Below are 17,224 nucleotides of genomic sequence, written 5' to 3' on the forward strand. Positions count from 1 at the left end.
GGGATGTCTCGGCACAAGAGGAGTGAGGAGCAGCTGAGCCTCGGGATGTGGTTGTGCTCTGCTCCACACAGGCTGCCTTAGACACTGAATCAACTCAATCCTGCCAGCAGCTTTGAAAAAGAAAGGAAAATTTTGCCTTGGTTCCCTGGTAGTTCGGGGCTCACCTTTGGCAGTGGACAGTGCTCCTGACCGACTGTTCCTGGTGAGCAAGGCAGCCCCTGCCACCATCAGCCCAAATGCCACTCAGCAGCAAGACTTTGGGCTAAAATACTGCCTAAAATTACCTCCAAACCCAAAAGCTGCTAATCAATGCACTATTATTTTATGTATGACAGAAGGACTTTTAGTTTGCTACTATGACTTTTTGCTAGCTCCACTTTATTACACCTCCACATACACACACTGGCCCTCTTCAGCTCCTAATGGCATTTCTTCCTTGCACTGTGCTGTGCTACAAAACCAATCTTTGAGTGCACCTGGGTCACTCCATCCCTTCCCTTTGTCAGTATCCAACTTGGTGCAGGTGGATTTTCCTCCCCAGCAGCTACTGAGGACGCTCTGTTCTCCCAACCTGCTGTCTGAGCCTCTGGCAGGTTTTAACAAAACAGCTCCTGTTCCGTTCACAGGAAAGGTGCTGAAGTGTGTCCTGGTCAAACTGCAGAAGTGGAGAGAGAAAGGCAGGACAAAGGCTCCACTTCTCCTTTCTCTGTGTTCGCAGTGCCATAGCCTTCTGCCAGACCCCCTGAGAAAGTTGTCTCTTTTCTCTCTGCCCCTTTCTGGGCCATAAATAGAAGCGATAAAATATTCACCGCTTGCACTGGATAGCGCCGGTTAGCTGCTCCTCTGGAGACTTCTTTCTTAAGAGAGAATGACCTTCATAAGTCACACTTTTCTACCAATACTCCCTCCCCTCAGAGTTATAAAATAAAAAAGTAATTAACACCCACTCAGCCTGACACCAACTATTTATTTTGTTCTAACTGTGTGGTTTCCATATTATCACTGCCCACCCTGCCGTTAATGGAAATGTTAATAACCAGCGCCAGGTTGTTGTGACAGATGCTTGGGCTCATTATCAGAAATTCTTATTTACCGCTCCATTAAACGACAGAATCGCACAAAAAAACAATTCAATCAAAACTAACTGGAGGAATTTTAACAGCCACATTAATAATCCAAAACATAAATAAAGTTAATGTCTTTTGCATGTTTGCCATCGGCAACTCTATTGCAAAATTATTGCTATACAATTAAAACGTGAAAGGTAAAATTGAAAATAGCCTTTATCCCAGGGCTCGGTTAAAACTATTTATTTATTGTGGGGTTTTTTGTTTTCTTTTTGGCTGGATGGTGAATACATGAGGTGACAGTGACCATCAGTAAACCCTAGCTTGGTCACAAGGGTGCACTTGTCTAATTATTGCCCTGCCTTCTGTGCTCGTTGCTTGGCTGGATGCCTCCATGCAAGGCAGTGCTGTTAGGGACCAAAAAACTCAAGATTTTGAGAATTTCACAGCACAAACCATAGCACGAGGCCAAACTGATCACAGAGAGTAATGCTGAAAACACATCCCAGAGATCTGCCAGGATGACACGCTCAGGGAAACAGGAATGTATACAATCACAGAGGAAAACGGGTCCCTTTAGCAGTGTATTTCCTTTCTAAGGAGTGACACCACTGTCTGTCCTGAGCTGACAGCTTCACAGTGCTCTCAACACTCGGGTCTGAAGCAGCATCTACAAGAGCATTTTTCTTTGGATGCCATGTGGCAGCCTGGAACAAATACCGCTTCTGAGATGCGACCATCAGAGAAGACGGCGTGTACAACCCACTGCCAGAATAACACTGCTTTTCCTCAACCCCTTCATGCAGCACTTCTAAGAAACACAGTGGTTAAAACCTGCCAGTGATAACTCTGCACCGACACACTCGCTGCTGGAGCTGCACTTCTACTGGCGCGGCGGAGGAAAACTTGATGGGAGGAACGGAAAAAAAAATGTGGAAAAAAACATTTCTCTTCACTACTCCAGAGCCTCCATGAGATGCAAATTGTTTGGTTTTGTGCCCTGTGTGTCTGTCCTTCTGTTCAACTTTCAAAGACTGATGTGTCCCGCCTCCTCTAAGCACAGATTTCTTGTTGACAGCGAGGGACAGCAGAAGAGTGCTGCTGATGCTTGATGTGCCTGTGTGTGAGAGCACCCTCCATTAAGGGTGAAGTGAAATACTTCAAAAAGAAGGAAACACATCCCTGAAGACCCCACCTGTTTGCAACCCCAAACCATTCCCTGAATACACGGATAGCCTGTGCCAATAAAAGCAAGTGCATTTTGAAGGTGAATTCAAAAGGCTTTTTACCTTCTAGGAATGCACTTCAAGATTACTGAGCTCGGGATTTTTCACGGCTGTTGAAATCTCAAATACATAAAAAGCAAGGTTAGAGCTACATACCTCACACTGCTTTAGGTGTTAGTGACATTATCAACTATAGCAGGAGCGACACAGACCCCTGAGGGTCCAAACACAGCCAGCTCTTGGCAGGTGGAAAGCATTTCACTTTCCCTGAAAAAAACATCTGTGTACTCATGAAGTCGAATTCTGCGCACATATCCTGCCTTGGAATCTCATGCAGATATTTGTAAACATTTCTTTTCTTATCTGATTTCAATTTACCTTTGAGATTGTCTCCTTGAAACGCTCTCTTAGCCAAAACCTTAGGAGAAATACTGAGCAGGTTGTGTAGTAATTAGTAACAAATAGCAACAAATATGGGCTGGGCTGCTGTTGGCAGGATCACGTAAAGACAGCAAATCTATCCAGAAACGTGGTGAGAGTGTCAAAATGAGCCCATAAATAAAGTTACACACCTAAATCCACGTTTAAACATATCACTGCCCTCATTTCCCAGCTGCACTGAGCAGCCTCTGCTCTCACTGCAGGCAATTTGAGTTTGCAAATGCTTCTAACCTTTAAAGAGAAGGTGCTTGAAATCCCCAGCGGCCTCCCTGCTCCAGAGCTCTGTGCTCTGCAGAAGGTTCACCTCAGCTTTTCTCACTTGGGATATTTGTTCTCTGGGCTGTGTGGCACCCAGAGCTTTCCATCAATATGGAACTGCTATTCCTTTTCCCAGTGACAATCGCCACGATGCTCTGTGGCACAGGTAGGCTACAAATCCTTGTGATTCATTGGGCAAATCTGATAACTGGTTTTGTGAAGCATTCCTCACTGCTCTTATATCTGCTCCAGTTTCTGGGCAGCAGAGGATTTCTCCACTACTGGTTTTCTAAATGTTTCTGCAGCGGCAGTGTCACTGGCAGGACACTCACAGACAAGTTTGGGACAAGATTTCCTGATACTCACACACCATTTAAGTAAAGATTCAGGCCAAAAATGAAGAGAAAAATGCAGTGAAAGAGACTGACGGATTTTCTGTCCATCAGCTTAATCCCAAACAATCCCAAGCAAATTTCTGTTTTGTAAAGACCACTGATCCTTTTCTATCTAGCAAGTGTTTCCCCCAAATTCTTCAAAGCATGACTTGAAGAACATGCCTGTCTTTATTCCCCAGTAATCAATATGTGTGCATTTTGGTGTTAGCACCTAGAGGCCATTTTGGTGTTAGACCTAGAGAATCTCATTGCACAATGTGCTGCATAAACACAGAACAAAGACACAGCTCCAGGACCCCAAATCCTCTAATCCATCTCCTCATTACAATGGAGGGGTGGTTGCAGCATGTTCTGAGTATCAGCTGTAATTTTCCCCACCTAGTGATTAACAACAAGGGAGAAGGCACAACAGTGTTCAGTTCAGTGTGTGCTGATGGTGAAATCTTGCACATCAGAGCTTCCAAAGTTTACACACTGATTCCTGGCACACACAGTCATGGGAAATAGGGCTAAAAGGGTTTGGAGAGGACTCAGACACCATCTCCTGGGTCACACTGGGATCAGCTTGCTGGTCAGATTTTCATGTAATCTCAATCACTGACTTCTTTCCAGATTGTGCTGCCATTCCCACACAAACTCTGCCAGCACCTCTCTGCTTTAGCAGCTCTTAAAATAGGGGATTGTGTAATACCCATACTTTAAAAATAAAAATAAACAAAATAGGGTTATCTATAATATTACACTAACAAAAAACCTCTCATATTATTCTTTTTGATGCCTAACCTAAACCATCCTTACTGTATTGAAGTTATATCCCTGCAGTGACATGGAGATTGCTGCTTCTTCAGCTGCAGCCACTGCCTTCAAGTCACAGTGTAGATAAGCAATAGTTTAGTAGATTCTAAAGCCAAACACAACACAACAAACAGAAGGTCGCCAGATAAAGCAGTGAGACTGATCAGCAGAACAGGCAAAGTGGGGTTTTCCTGCAGAACAGGCTTAGAGAAGAAATGTGAGGATGGTACCTCCCAGGAATGACCAAAAAGGTGGATGTGCAGATGTCAGCAGTCACTCCTTGCATGAAGGAAAAGTGGCATGAGAGAAGGATGTTCAGTGTTTATTGGCCATTTTCTGACAGAGTCTGGGAGAGAGCAGTGGGAGGATCAGAGCTTCCCCAGCAGCAGAGCCTGGTGCCGTCAGGAATGCTGCGTGAGGGATGCTGATTAGCTCAATAACAATTAGTCAGTTGTGCTTCAAAACCAGCTACTGCGAAGCTGCTTTCCACTGTGAAGAGCAGCACAAGCTATATTTAGAATGTAAAACACACTTCCCACTAATATCTGCCTGTTTTAGGCTGGGCTGCATCTCGTGATGGAATTTGATGTTTTTCCAAGGGCTGAGCTCTCTGTGGTTACTCAGATGTGTTTCAGAGGCACTAAGAGAGGCAGAGCCACATTCCAGGGATGTGGGTCTTAACCCCTCCAACACAATCCATTTGCTACGTTGGGCTTGAGTGCTCCTGCCCTCTTGCTCAGCAATTTGGCACCAATGCTGCCCTGCCAGGTTTGTGACACCCTGAGACATGAAACGAGTCTCAGCAAAGGAGCAATCTGGCCTCCCCATCGTTGAGATGTTCAGCTGGATGAGGGAGGAGGGAAAACAGCTGTAAAAGCCAGGTTTTAGTTGGAAATACTCCTTTACAAGGGATGTGGATGCATGTGTTGATTTACACAATTGCATAGAACAGTATAAGAGGAATTGAAACATCTCCTCATGTAGTGGAAGTGAACACAAGAAGAACTTGAAAAACATCTCTCTCACCTTCATGAATGCTGAGGAAGACAGGGCAGAAATGCAAAAATAGATGTAGAATAGAAAGATAAAAATAGAAAAACCTGTTTTAGTGGAGAAGAAAGGGTGAAGAGGAGAAAGAGAACAGCTGTCAGGATGAGAACTTTGGGAGTCTGGAACACCTGCAGTTGTTTTACTCTGTGCCATCTTGTCTGGGTAGGCAAACACTTGGCTCTCCTCTGTACACCACATTTAGTACAGTAGCTGTTGTTTTGCCACATCAATTTTTTAAGGATATTAAAGTAATGAAGAAACATAAATCAAAGCAGCTGCAAATGATCCCCAAATGTAACATCCCCAGCTTCTATGCTTAGCACTGGGAAGCTTCCCAGTGTTGGCACAGGTACCTTCAGCACCTGCAGAGACACAGGAGGGAGGTGGGGGTGGAGAGAGGGGGAGATGACATTCCTGCAAACTGAATTCCTGCAAACTGAAATGAAACAAGGACTGGAAGTGCAGTCTCTTTTCCACAGACACAGATCTAGGAGTGTACCTGCCCTTTTTGAACTGAGGAGCCATTCTCATCCTGTTCCTCACTAACTCTTCCAGTGGTGAACACACTGTTGCTGTGATCCCTAATCTTTTAAAGGGGGTTTGGATTTCCCCCGTGAGTGAGCCATGTGCAATCTGGGAATTTCATGGGGCAGACGTGATCTGGGTAATTAGAACCATGGCAAACCCCACAGAGCAGTGCTGTGAAAGAGGCTGCAAACAAAAACTACACACTTTTCTTTTGCTGAATTCCACAGTTCTACTTAGCAAACACAACCCTAGAAGAGGCTATCAGATTGCATACTGAGATTATCCATCAAGGAAGTGAGAGAGCCTGGCCCAAAGTAAAGCCCTCACAGAACTGTCAGACTGCCTCTGGAAAGGGTGTACAGGTGGTTAAAACAAGAAGTGGGGGGAATAATAAAATGAGCTTTTCCCTCTATTTCTTCATGTCAGGAAGGATATGATCACACACAGGCAGGCAGCCCATCAGTCAGCAGAGATGGGCCATGAGCAGCAAGAGCCTGACAGCATCAGGGAGGCACGAGCCTGCAAGCTAAAACCCCCTCTCTCTCACATCCATGCAAATCAGGGATGGCTCCTGCAGCTCCCTCTCCCTCACATCCGTGCACTTGGGGGTTTTCTCCATTGAAGAGCAGAAGCAGTTGTGTAAAGAGAGCAGTGCCAGCTCTGATGAGTGCAGGATTCACCCCCAGGAGGGGCTGAAGGTTGTTCAAGGGATGGTGAGGAGCTGTTGTGTGTCTGACCCTCTCTCATGTGCACTCAGAGCAGTACAGGAGGGGAAAGCACTGCCCTCCACTCTCTTACAAAGCTACCCATTAGAGAAGCAAAATTACCAATTTCAGATTTTTTCCCCACACTCCCCAGGACCCAAAATTCCTCCTCCTCTATTTGTAGTAATGTTCCACTTATTATAATTTGTTAATGCCACATTTGAATATCATAATACCACAAGTTCATGGCAACTGACAAAAGCACCCACTTCACATCCACTAACAGCAATGGCAGCACCTACTGAGGTCTAATCCTTCTGCTTCACTGCAGCCAAGAGAGCGTATCAAATAACCTCCCCTGGGTTTGCCATCTACCAAATGTCAAAAGCTATATCAGAAAAAAGTCAAAGGGCACAGGTGAGATCTGCCCCTGGAATAACCTTTCACTGTGGCTTTAATGCCAGTTTGGGTAGCTGACCCCCACGAGGAATTAATTTAGGATTTACAGATTGCAATGGTCAGGGAACCCCAGGGAGCCCACAGAAGACTGTGTTCTTGTGCTCCTGGGGAGAGAGAGATTAAATTCAAATTTTCTTGACTCTCAGTGAGAGTTTTCTCTTTCTTTCTTTATTTTTCATCCCTGAGATCATTGCTGCAGTTTCACACCCCCATTCCTTCTCAGTGCCTGGACTGCTGCAGCCAAGATATTTTAGACTATTACTAATTCATACTTTCTTAAGAAAAAATGGCAACTTTTTTGTTTTCACTGTACAACAAGCAACCTGAAAAGCCTCCAGTTCTGTGATTGACGACGGATACAGCAAACAGATGTCAGAGAAGAAAACCAACTGTGTTTCTCCACAGCTGGCTTCACAGCAAAGCTGTACAGAGGAGGCAAAGCCACGGGAGTTGAGACCCATATGAAAATACTTACAGCACAAATTTTGCTCACATATCCCAGGATGACTGCAAACAAGCAGAGCAGGACTGCACAATTAGGCAGAATAGGAATCTGGCTGCAGATATAACCCTTTAGTCAAAAGCACTCCAACTCCAGCCTGTGTCTGCTGGAATAGGAGTTACCAGCCAGGGGCTTCCCCACCTCTCTACCAGGGCAATTTCTGCTTCATTTGACTTTACTACTGATTGCTCATGTTTTTTGAAAGGAAGGTTAATTCCTCAGCTTTTAATGGAGTAAGCTGTGCTGTGAGCTCAGCAGAGCTCCGCACACCCGATCAGGTTTCTCCTCGCTGTGCTCTGTGCAGGGATGTCCCTCCCTGGCTCTCACAGCCCACGGAGCTCTGCAGCACAACAGCTCATCTGTCCTTCCCCTCCCACAACTGCAGCGCACAGTTCATGATGAATTTGGGCCCGTCTCGGGCTACAGTCGGCACCAAAAAAAAAAATCAGCATCAAATGCTTTGGGTTGTGAGTTCATCCTCGGAGCAAAACGCTGCCCAGCTCCTCCCGGCCCTGCCACAGTTAGGGACCAGCGCATCAAACACCGCGGATGTTTTTGCCAGGACAGAAACATCTTTCCTACATTGAGACGTGATAAAAAGAGGCAATTAGACCCGAGCTAAGCAGGAGCTGCCGCACTGCATAAAGCATTGTGCTGTACCAAAGGCTGCTGATGACCAATATTAACAACTTAATGAGCTGTTAATGAGGCGCGCGTTCGGCTTTTACTTGCAGCATGAAAACATTGCAAATCATTTTAGGGAGCTTTGGACTGTCAATGGAGAATTAAAGATGTCAAATAAGCCCATCAAATCTATGTCTCAATCTGGACGCTGCTTTCCAGTGCATTCGCTTAAAATTCCTTCTCCTGTATGGTAGAATAACTTGCTTTGACAGCACTACGACTCCCAGACTTTGCTTCCTTCTGCCTTGACATTAGATTTCAGTCTCCAGAGAGCTGCAGGGATGTCTTTTTGACATGTTGACATTAAGGACACTTCTTCCACAGACTCACACTGGCACGGTTACTTTCTGTCTTGCCATTGTAAGAGCAGCTACTGAGCTAAACCACCAAATCTGGAAGTCTAATTAGCAAAACCTTCACATCATCTGTAAACAGATTAAGAATATAAAATTACCCTTAAAAAACAGCCAGTTTGAGTAGGAAAGGGAGCCAAGCCTTACAGAGAAAATTCATTTCCAAAACTCCCCAGCATTGTAACAATACCAGTAACACACAAGCAGTGACTAATGCTCTGATGTGGGCACACTTTAGTTTGTTATTTTCTACTGTCCTGTCGCAGCCCTGCAGGATTAGATCCCACAGCCACATGCTATCAACACTCCTGCTACCTCCAGTGGAGCTGCATTGAGGGGAACAACAAATCCAAATTGGGCTTGCTGCAGACAAGTCCTTGTATATAGAGTGAATCTGGAGAAGTTTAAAATCCACCAAGAAACACTGATGGGATTGGCCCAGTGGCCAATCCTGCTCTCAGAAATGGGATGCTGTTGGGATACAGATGAATTGAATTCCAAGAGAAACTGGAAAGAGGTTACTTTCCCAGACCAACCAGGAAATGTCTCACCATTTCTTTTTTTTCCTTCCATCTTCCTACAGCTTGCCTTTCTTGCTCTGCTCTGACTTTACTTTGTCTTTTAGCACATTATTGGAGAACGTGGCTCGCATCTTTAACTCCAAGCTGACAGGAGACCTTCTCAGAAAGACACTGGGGACAGGATGGCAACTCAGTGTCACTCCTGGAGCAAGAATTCCCAGAATGACAGGGTAAAGCTCATCCAGAACTGAGCATCACAATGGAACAGCTCTGCAGGTTCTTTAAATTTAAAGAGGAGGGGAAAAAGACAACCAGTTTCAAACACCCTGCCATCCCCCAAAAGTAGCCTCTTGCTGTCCAGAGGTGTCAGAAATTAAAAGGCAAACATCCTTTTATTTCAAAGGTTTGGTGCTTTTAAAGCATCGAAGTTGCCCTTTGTTTAAAGTTTGAGCATGTGAAACCAAGAATTCATTTACCATTCCATTCCCCCATAGCTTCCCTCCATCCCCTTTTGTTTATCGAGGGAAGATACCATCCCCAAGGCTGACAGGTTTTAGACTATTGCAATGTGAAATGGCCATGATAATCCTCCTCTTCCCTTCTCCAGTGGCATCTGGGATGGCAGTGCCCACCCAGCTCTTGCAGCTGTGCCAGCAGCAGTGTGCTGCTATCTGCAGAGGCGCAGCCAGCCCACGTGTGCCACCGAGATAGGAGAGCACAGCCAGGGGCCGCGCAGGGCGCAGGCTGCCAGCTCGGATGTGCTGGAATCCTGTCATTCCTCCCCGAGCCTGGGACCAAGGAGGCACAGGGGACTCCACACAGCATCTCCACTGCTCTTTGGGGCAGGGGAGGAGGTAAAGCTGCTGTGCTGTGAGAGAAAAGGGGGGCCCAGGTAGGGCTGAGGGACCCCCTTCTCCAGAAAGGGACGGAGGTGACGCCACTGGGGGAATCTGGAGTGCACACGTAAAAGAGCAAAGCCTGAAGGAAGAGATTAAAGCACCCAAGGGTAAAGGAGCCTTGTCCTGCCAACCTTCCTTGCCTTCAGCACAAAGGGATGTTGCCCCAGCACAGATAACCAGGCAAGAAGGGACAAGAGCTCTGTGCTGGAAGCAGTTTCTAAAGGGGAGCCAAGTACTTGGAGTCAAGTCTTTGCTTCCTTATGTGGCTTCTTTTTCCTTACCATGGCTCACTCTCTGAGTGTAGCCTTTTCTGTCCCAAACCTATTTCACTATTTTTAGTCTTGGAGCTTTCCAGGTGGTTTCTGTTTCTGGCCAGCAAAATGCTGGAGATGGCCAGGCAGCTCCAAGTGCTTCCCCTGACATTACCGGCAGAGCAGATCTTCCTGTGTCAGCTACGGGTGAATTAAATAAAATTTGTGAGGTCCAGGAACACCTGTGGAGCTGCAGGCAGGAGGGCAGATGAAAATAACTGCACATAACAGGAAGAAATTTGGTTTGGTGTCTGCTAGCTTTGCACTAAGAGGTGGATTCAGCTTTTGAAGACAGACATCACTCTGTTCCATCCCTGCTCTTTTCCAAGCTACAGTTCCACTTGGAAGAAAATGAGAGAGCCAGGTACTGTTCTCTGAAAGATGATGGCACAACTAAAGTGGCATTTCAATGGAGGACTACTAAACAAAGGGATTTGTCTCCCAGCTCTTTTTACTCTTTGCCTTTCCCATTACAGAACCAGCTCTCAGAGATCATCATTAAAAAGAACAACAACAACAACCCGGCCTCATCAGTTCTTGTGAATTCTGAAGGTCACCAATGTCACCATCAGTTATAATGACACACATCACTCCCCTCTTCACACAAATGGATTTACAACCTGTTTAAAGGCTGATGTCTCTCGAAGCACTTCACCCCTTCTGCCACCCCCTCTCTGCACACACTCACTCTACTCCAGCAACAGCTGCTGGAAAAAATGATGAATTTCATTACTTTTCATCCAAAACAGCTTTGCAGTATATGGGAGAAGCACTGAAGTCTGCAGGCTCGTTAGCACAGGATTTGTATTGCCACATTTTACTTTATTCACCTTCCCAAATTAGGTGAAGCACGCCTGGCCCAAACCTGTGATTTCTGTTTAATTAAAATGCAGGTAGTGGAGTCTCCCGAACTCCAGAGCCCCCCACACAATCAGGTGGTGACAGCAACCTGGTAGAATAATGCTCTTGATATAGTGGCTGCTCTAACAGAGTCTTAATTTCAGTGGAGCAGAACAGCACCTCTGGTAGCAGCTGCGTTTGGGGCTGGGATGAATATCAGTAGCCAGCCTTTGCTGAACAGTCACTGCCTCCCCAATCAGAGCCAGCATCCCTGACAGCTGAACTGTTAAATGAATTAACAAGGCGAAAAGGGGGCTTGCCAGCGGGGCTGCGACTCCCTTCCTAATTTCTGCAAGTGGTGGCTTTCAATTTTTCTGTCATTTGTCAGGAGATGCACATGGTTCTCTAATGAGCAGGGCAGAGCTGCAGCCAGCTCTAAAAAGGCAGAGTTAGAGGATCTTCTGGGCCTTGGAGGAGAGGGATGCAGATGCTTGAGGCAGGTGGGGGAAGGACACGGGCTCTGCTCAGACTGAGCAGGCAGCACATCCTGCCCAGCTGTGCTGAGCTCAAGGACTCCCAGCCCACTCTCCCATCTTGGGGAAGAACTGCTCTCCACACCAGTGAGTTTTGCCAATATCCAGGCAGAACTCAAAAGGAAGCCTTTGATCTTATGGGCTACCCAAAAAAGGGAAAGCATTTCCTCCACCTGTAGAATAAAATTAAAAACCTACCACCAAAAAACCCCAAAAGATCCAAACCACTGGCATCCAGCTTTCCTGTTCACCATCAAGCTGGGCTACAGAGGCCTTTTACTCATGGCTGGCCCATTGTTCTCCCCCAGAATTTCCACCTGCCCATCAGTCAGAGGCAGGGAAGACCTGCTCAGGCTGCCAAAGGGGGCAGTTGGCTGCAGCACAGCTCAAGAGCACTCCAGGACTGGAGAGAAACCCCCAATTTGGGTATATTTGCTCATTTAATTGGCAAAACTTGAGGAAGGTTGGTTTTAGTAGCTTTCTTTCCCCCCAAGCTTTTCAGGTGGTTCCATTAGCTACTGGAACTTTTACTGTAAAATCCAGGTCTGATCATAGGGAAATTTTCAAATCTAACAGGGGAGAGCACAAGGGGGAAGGAAGGAATCACAGACACTCCTTCTGCACCACTCTGTAGAAGCTGAACAGCACAACCAACAGCAGCACGAACACCCAACAGAAATGGGTGTTTTGACTGAGCTGGCCTAAGCCCAGCACATTTCCCCAAAGGCACAAAGGCCATTTTTATCCCTTTTTACGAGCCAGAGAGGAATGTTCTCCCCTCTCCCAGAGTTACTGCAATGCTTAGGGCAGAACCAGGCCCCATTTAACAGAGACAAGAGCTACCTGAGAGCTTCAGCCCAGGGATTGGCCACCTTCACTCACTCTGTGCCCACTGCTGTGCCTGTGCCAGCACTTGTTTATTGGGAAGCTTTTCTCTGTTTTTAACCTGGATGCCCCATTGCTGGAGCTGAGCAGACTCATTTTTTTCCAGCTTGCTGCTTAACTGCCTTTACCGTGGGTAAGAACATTGAGCAAACAATAACAGCAAAAACCTTGTATTTCCACAGCACACTTTAACTCAAAGGTGTCACAAATCAATTTAAAACTTAAATTGCAATACCATCTCCAATCACTTTACTCACAGTATAAATCACAGCCAGTTCTGGAGGTGGAACAGGCAGTTATATAACAAAGTGTAATAACTTCACACAACAAGAGTGAAAATCGGCAGGAAGATCCTACATTCATCATCTCTGCTGTGTGAACCTGGATGGTCCCTTTCCAGAGGTAAATCCAGGAACTCTAACACAACAGCCAGGTCACACAGTACAACTTCAGACACACCAGTCCTGCCTGGGAAAGGAGCCCTCCTGGATAGCACAGAATCATGGAATGGTTTGAGTTGGAAGGGATCTTAAAGCTCATCTAATTCCAGCTCCCCTTCCTTCAGACACTCAGGGGTCCTGTAATTATCTCAGTGTCCTCCCAAGTCTGTCTCCTTCCATTGCCTTGTTCCCTGAGTTATGATAGCAAGATCTGGACTGTGGGATTAAAAGACACAATATAACAGCATTTCCTTGTTTTCCCCAGATGATTTCCCATGCTGTGTACATGTGTATAAGTGCATGTGCTGGCTCCATTTGCAGCAGGGAGATACTTAGCTCGGAAACAAAAATGTATTTTGAAGCCAGATACAGTTGGCTCCACCTGGGACTTTCTTTGCTGCAGTTGCAGAAGTAAGTTGGAGCAGAAGCAAACTAGAAAAAAATGTAAATATTGCCAGCTGTCTCTCCAGGACAATGCTGCTCTGATTAATTTATGATGTTTTCAAAGAAAGATGGTGAATGTTGCACCATATTTGAAAAGAAAAGGTTAAGCAGAGTTTAAAAAAATGCGCAGTAGAGTTCTTAAAAAAACGCGCTTTGCTTAGTTTTGAGCAATAGAATGTTTAATGAGTAATAATGAAATGAATTAGTGCTGGCTTTGATAGCTCCTCCATCCCACAGCCCCGAGACACAGAACAAAGTGCAATCAGCTCCAGTGCTGGGCCAAGCAACGGGAGGGTCGAGCTGCCTCCCCTTGTTCTGAGCTTCAAACGCTGCTGCTGCAGAAATGGAGAGCAGAACTAACGAGGATTTCAGAGCCTGCCTGCCTCCAGCTGGGATCACCATAACCAGAGCCCTGCTGGCAGGAGGGCAGCAGCTATGCCAGCGCTGCCCTTCCCAGCTGGAGTTTCTGGGGGGACAGACTGCCTGGGGGTTATCTGGGCTCTCACAAACCACCCGTTCCTCAGGGCATTCACAGAAGTGTCTGCTCAACTCTTCTGTCCTCATTTCCACCTCCAGCCTTCCAGTGGAGGGAAGTATCTTTTTTGATCATTTTAAAATGATCAAAAAGGACTCAGGCACCAGATGCAGATAAGCAAAGGCCTGAACAGTGCCACTGATGGGGGCTGGATGCAGGGACAGTCTGCACACTCCTGGGAGCACCCAAGCCCTGCCTCCAAAACCAGCACTAAACCAGACATGCATCTCCTTGCTTCAAGAACATAAAAACACAGCCAGGTGGGGTGCCAGGCAATGCCTCTACACAGAGAGTTATAAAATAAAAGGATCAGCTTTCTGAGTCTCCCTTGTTTTGTAGTTTTGTTTCTTTTCCCTTGTGACTTTCCTGTGCTCCACTTTTCACTTTTTTAACTCGAGTCAATTTTTCCCTCAAGCTAATTTGGTATGAACAGTCATCCTCCTGCAACTCCAAAAATATTTTCTCTTCTTTCTTTCAAATGTCCTTTCTTCCCTCCTTCCTGCAGACCAACTGGTTTTCCAATGGCAAGAAACTGCCAGTGCCTATTCCAGGAGAGTGGGCAACAAAAAACTGCCAGCAATAATGACTGGGGAAATTTTCAAATAATGCCTTTCCTGGAAAGTTATTGAACATTATCTGGAGAATACTACAACATGCTGATATTAAAGAAAAAAAGAAATCAACTGATTTTCTTTTCACCTACCTGCTTCACCCACAAACACTTCCACTGGTGTGCTGGTAGGGCTCTCACCAATGACATTATATGCTGTCATTAGTACTTCATATCTCTTGTATTTCTTCAATTCTGAAAAAGTAAAATATTACATATTAATATTATATATTATGATTTATACTGTATTACAGCTATCTTTTAGACTCCAACACCTCTTTATCTACAGACTTGTCTCTCAGAATAGAGCCGGGGCAATAGAACAGTACAACAGTGCAATGTCTACTTCAAGCCTTCATGAATTCACACATCACAACAGTGTTTGCATCATTTTTAAAGATATTTGTGATGAAATGGCAGGATTGTCCAGAATTTCCTCGAAGTGTCACTCCAGTAAGAGGAATAATGATTTCTCTCTATTTCTTATGGATAACTAACCAGAAGAACATCTCTAGGTCATTCTTAAGTACAGAAAATGGCAGGATTTGGCTTTGAATGTCACCATAAGGTCTCATTTTGATCTGCACTGGTAGGGAAGAGCCTGCCTAGCATTTGCCTAATCCCTGGAATGCTCATTTGCAGGGGGGGCACTGCTCTAGAACAGCTGAAGCAGGTGCACAGGGAGAGCTGCAGTGGGGAATCTGGAGTCCCATTCCAGGTCCTCCACAGAGATCTTCTCCTCCAACATGACCACAGCCCGACCATCAATCACAACCAAGAAGGAGAATTTGAAGGCTGGACTCCATTTGGACACCAGGCAACAAATTTCTTTGCTGACACAGAGAAACTACTCTGACAGATGAGGCGGGAGAGTGAGAGAAGCGTGAAAAAATCTAAAAACCCCAGTTGTTTGTGGGTAATTAACAAATGCAACGAGGGTGGAGCAGAATCACATCAACGTCACTGAGGGAGGCAGCGCCTGAGTAGTTTCAGATTTTGCATTTTCAGGATGAAAGAATCAATCCTAACAGATAAATTTATCATCTACAATACTTAACAGGGACATTAGAGTAAGAGAGCAATCAATAATATAAATTGCCCTATTTAAATGAGCATTGAATTAAGACACGCATGGCCAGAGGTCCAAATTTCTCCCTTTGCCAATAATTTTCCCTGCTATCTATGAATCAGAGTCCCCTTAACACAGGGCTGACAGTGTGCCATTGGTTTGGTATGGTTCAAAAAGTCTAATTAGGCAAGTTTGTATAATTTCAGTGTCCCAGAACTCTTTATAAGGGTTGTGCTCCAATATCCGACTGTGACTTCAGCAGCATTCTCCAGTCTCTGGCATACTGTAAATTATACCTAATATAACCCCAATTTTTTAAATGTCATGTCACTAAATTTGGATGGATTGCAAAAGATGGAGCAAGCAAATCAGAAATAACAGTGCTGAGTTCATAAACAAAAAATAACAAGATACACACGTATAGTACTGGGCAGCTTGCACAGGGAAACTGTTTTTTCTGCCATGAGAAGTCACAAGGGAGATTTTAGTGTTAACTGGATGTGGAAGAAAATGGAACACGAGAGTTCATGCATGCAACTTCCAGTGGGGATCAGGCTTCATTTTTTCTTTTTTTTTAGCCCATCACAATCTGTGACTCAAAAGCCTTGGGCAAAACCTATCTAGTGAACCATCAGCACCACAAAGCAACTTGCCTTTTAACTCTGTCGAATGTTATTTTATTCATTTCCAATTGAAAACACCTCTGGAGATGCACATAAATTCATTGGGCCCTTTCTAAATTGGCCTCGTACTCCATGGAATGCCCGAGCATCACAATGCTTGAATCATAGGACTAATGATGTGATACAGCTAAACTCAGATGGACTGCAGAATATATAGCAAGTGAATCAAAATTCATTTAGCATCAGCAGTGCTGGGTTGTTACAGTCACTAATGTTTTACCTTCCCAGCAGCCACGTTTTTACAACAGCTACCTACTTGCATCATCGATGTCTCTGGGTATAGGGGAAGCAAAGGCTTAAAGAAAAAGAAACTGGGGAAAGCCAGAGTCATTAATCTGTGTTGTTTTCTGCTGGATCCGCGGAGGAGAGCCACAGGAGTTTGCCCATGGTATATTTTGAACCATTACAAAGAGTCTCAACTGAAGGCAATGTGCACTTACGTGTTAATTCATACGTCGTTAATGCAGAGCTGCTGTTCACTGTCTTGAAGCTGCTTTGGGCTATTCAGGGTAAGCAAAGCAGAAAGCTTATTACAGTGCAAGGAAATAGTTATTGCAAATGATGTACAGCAGAGACAGAGGCAAATGAGGCAGCACACCCATACACAGTTTAAGCTTTAGGAATATACCTTGAAGGGCAATAAAATCACATCACTCTCTCGTAACACATGGAGAGCATCTCGCCCACATGGGGCTGTTTCATTTCCTCCTCAAACAGAGAGCTCACAAATACACAACACAAAGATGTTCTGGCTTTTAGATTAAATAGAACAAATGAGTAAAAATGAAATGATTTCTAGGGGCGAAAGCTCTCAGTGGTGCATTACATGCTGATTTCTCTAGATGCAAAATTCAAAACCTGAAGAGCTGCAGAGTGCTGAGCTGGAAGCTGGACCACAAAGTGAACACTTACATCAGGGCAGGACCTGTTTCTTTAAGCGTGAATTTGATTTCCCTGAAATTGATTTCACTGAAAGAATTCAAGATTCCTGC

The 17,224-nt window shown here is 45.2% G+C and overlaps 1 protein-coding gene across 1 annotated transcript in view; it reads right to left on the reverse strand.

The window, feature by feature from the left end:
- The window catches only part of SDK1 (sidekick cell adhesion molecule 1), a 387,816-nt gene that overhangs the window by 36,497 nt on the left and 334,095 nt on the right, over positions 1–17,224 (reverse strand). The window contains exons 35-36 of the mRNA XM_005420447.3: positions 16,673–16,732; positions 14,574–14,675 (exon numbers count right to left, since the gene is read on the reverse strand). Coding sequence (XP_005420504.2) covers positions 14,574–14,675; positions 16,673–16,732 — 162 coding nt within the window. The remainder of the gene's footprint in view (positions 1–14,573; positions 14,676–16,672; positions 16,733–17,224) is intronic.

The sequence above is a fragment of the Geospiza fortis genome, unplaced genomic scaffold, assembly GCF_000277835.1.
Source record: "Geospiza fortis unplaced genomic scaffold, GeoFor_1.0 scaffold237, whole genome shotgun sequence".
NCBI classification, from domain to species: Eukaryota; Metazoa; Chordata; class Aves; order Passeriformes; family Thraupidae; genus Geospiza; species Geospiza fortis.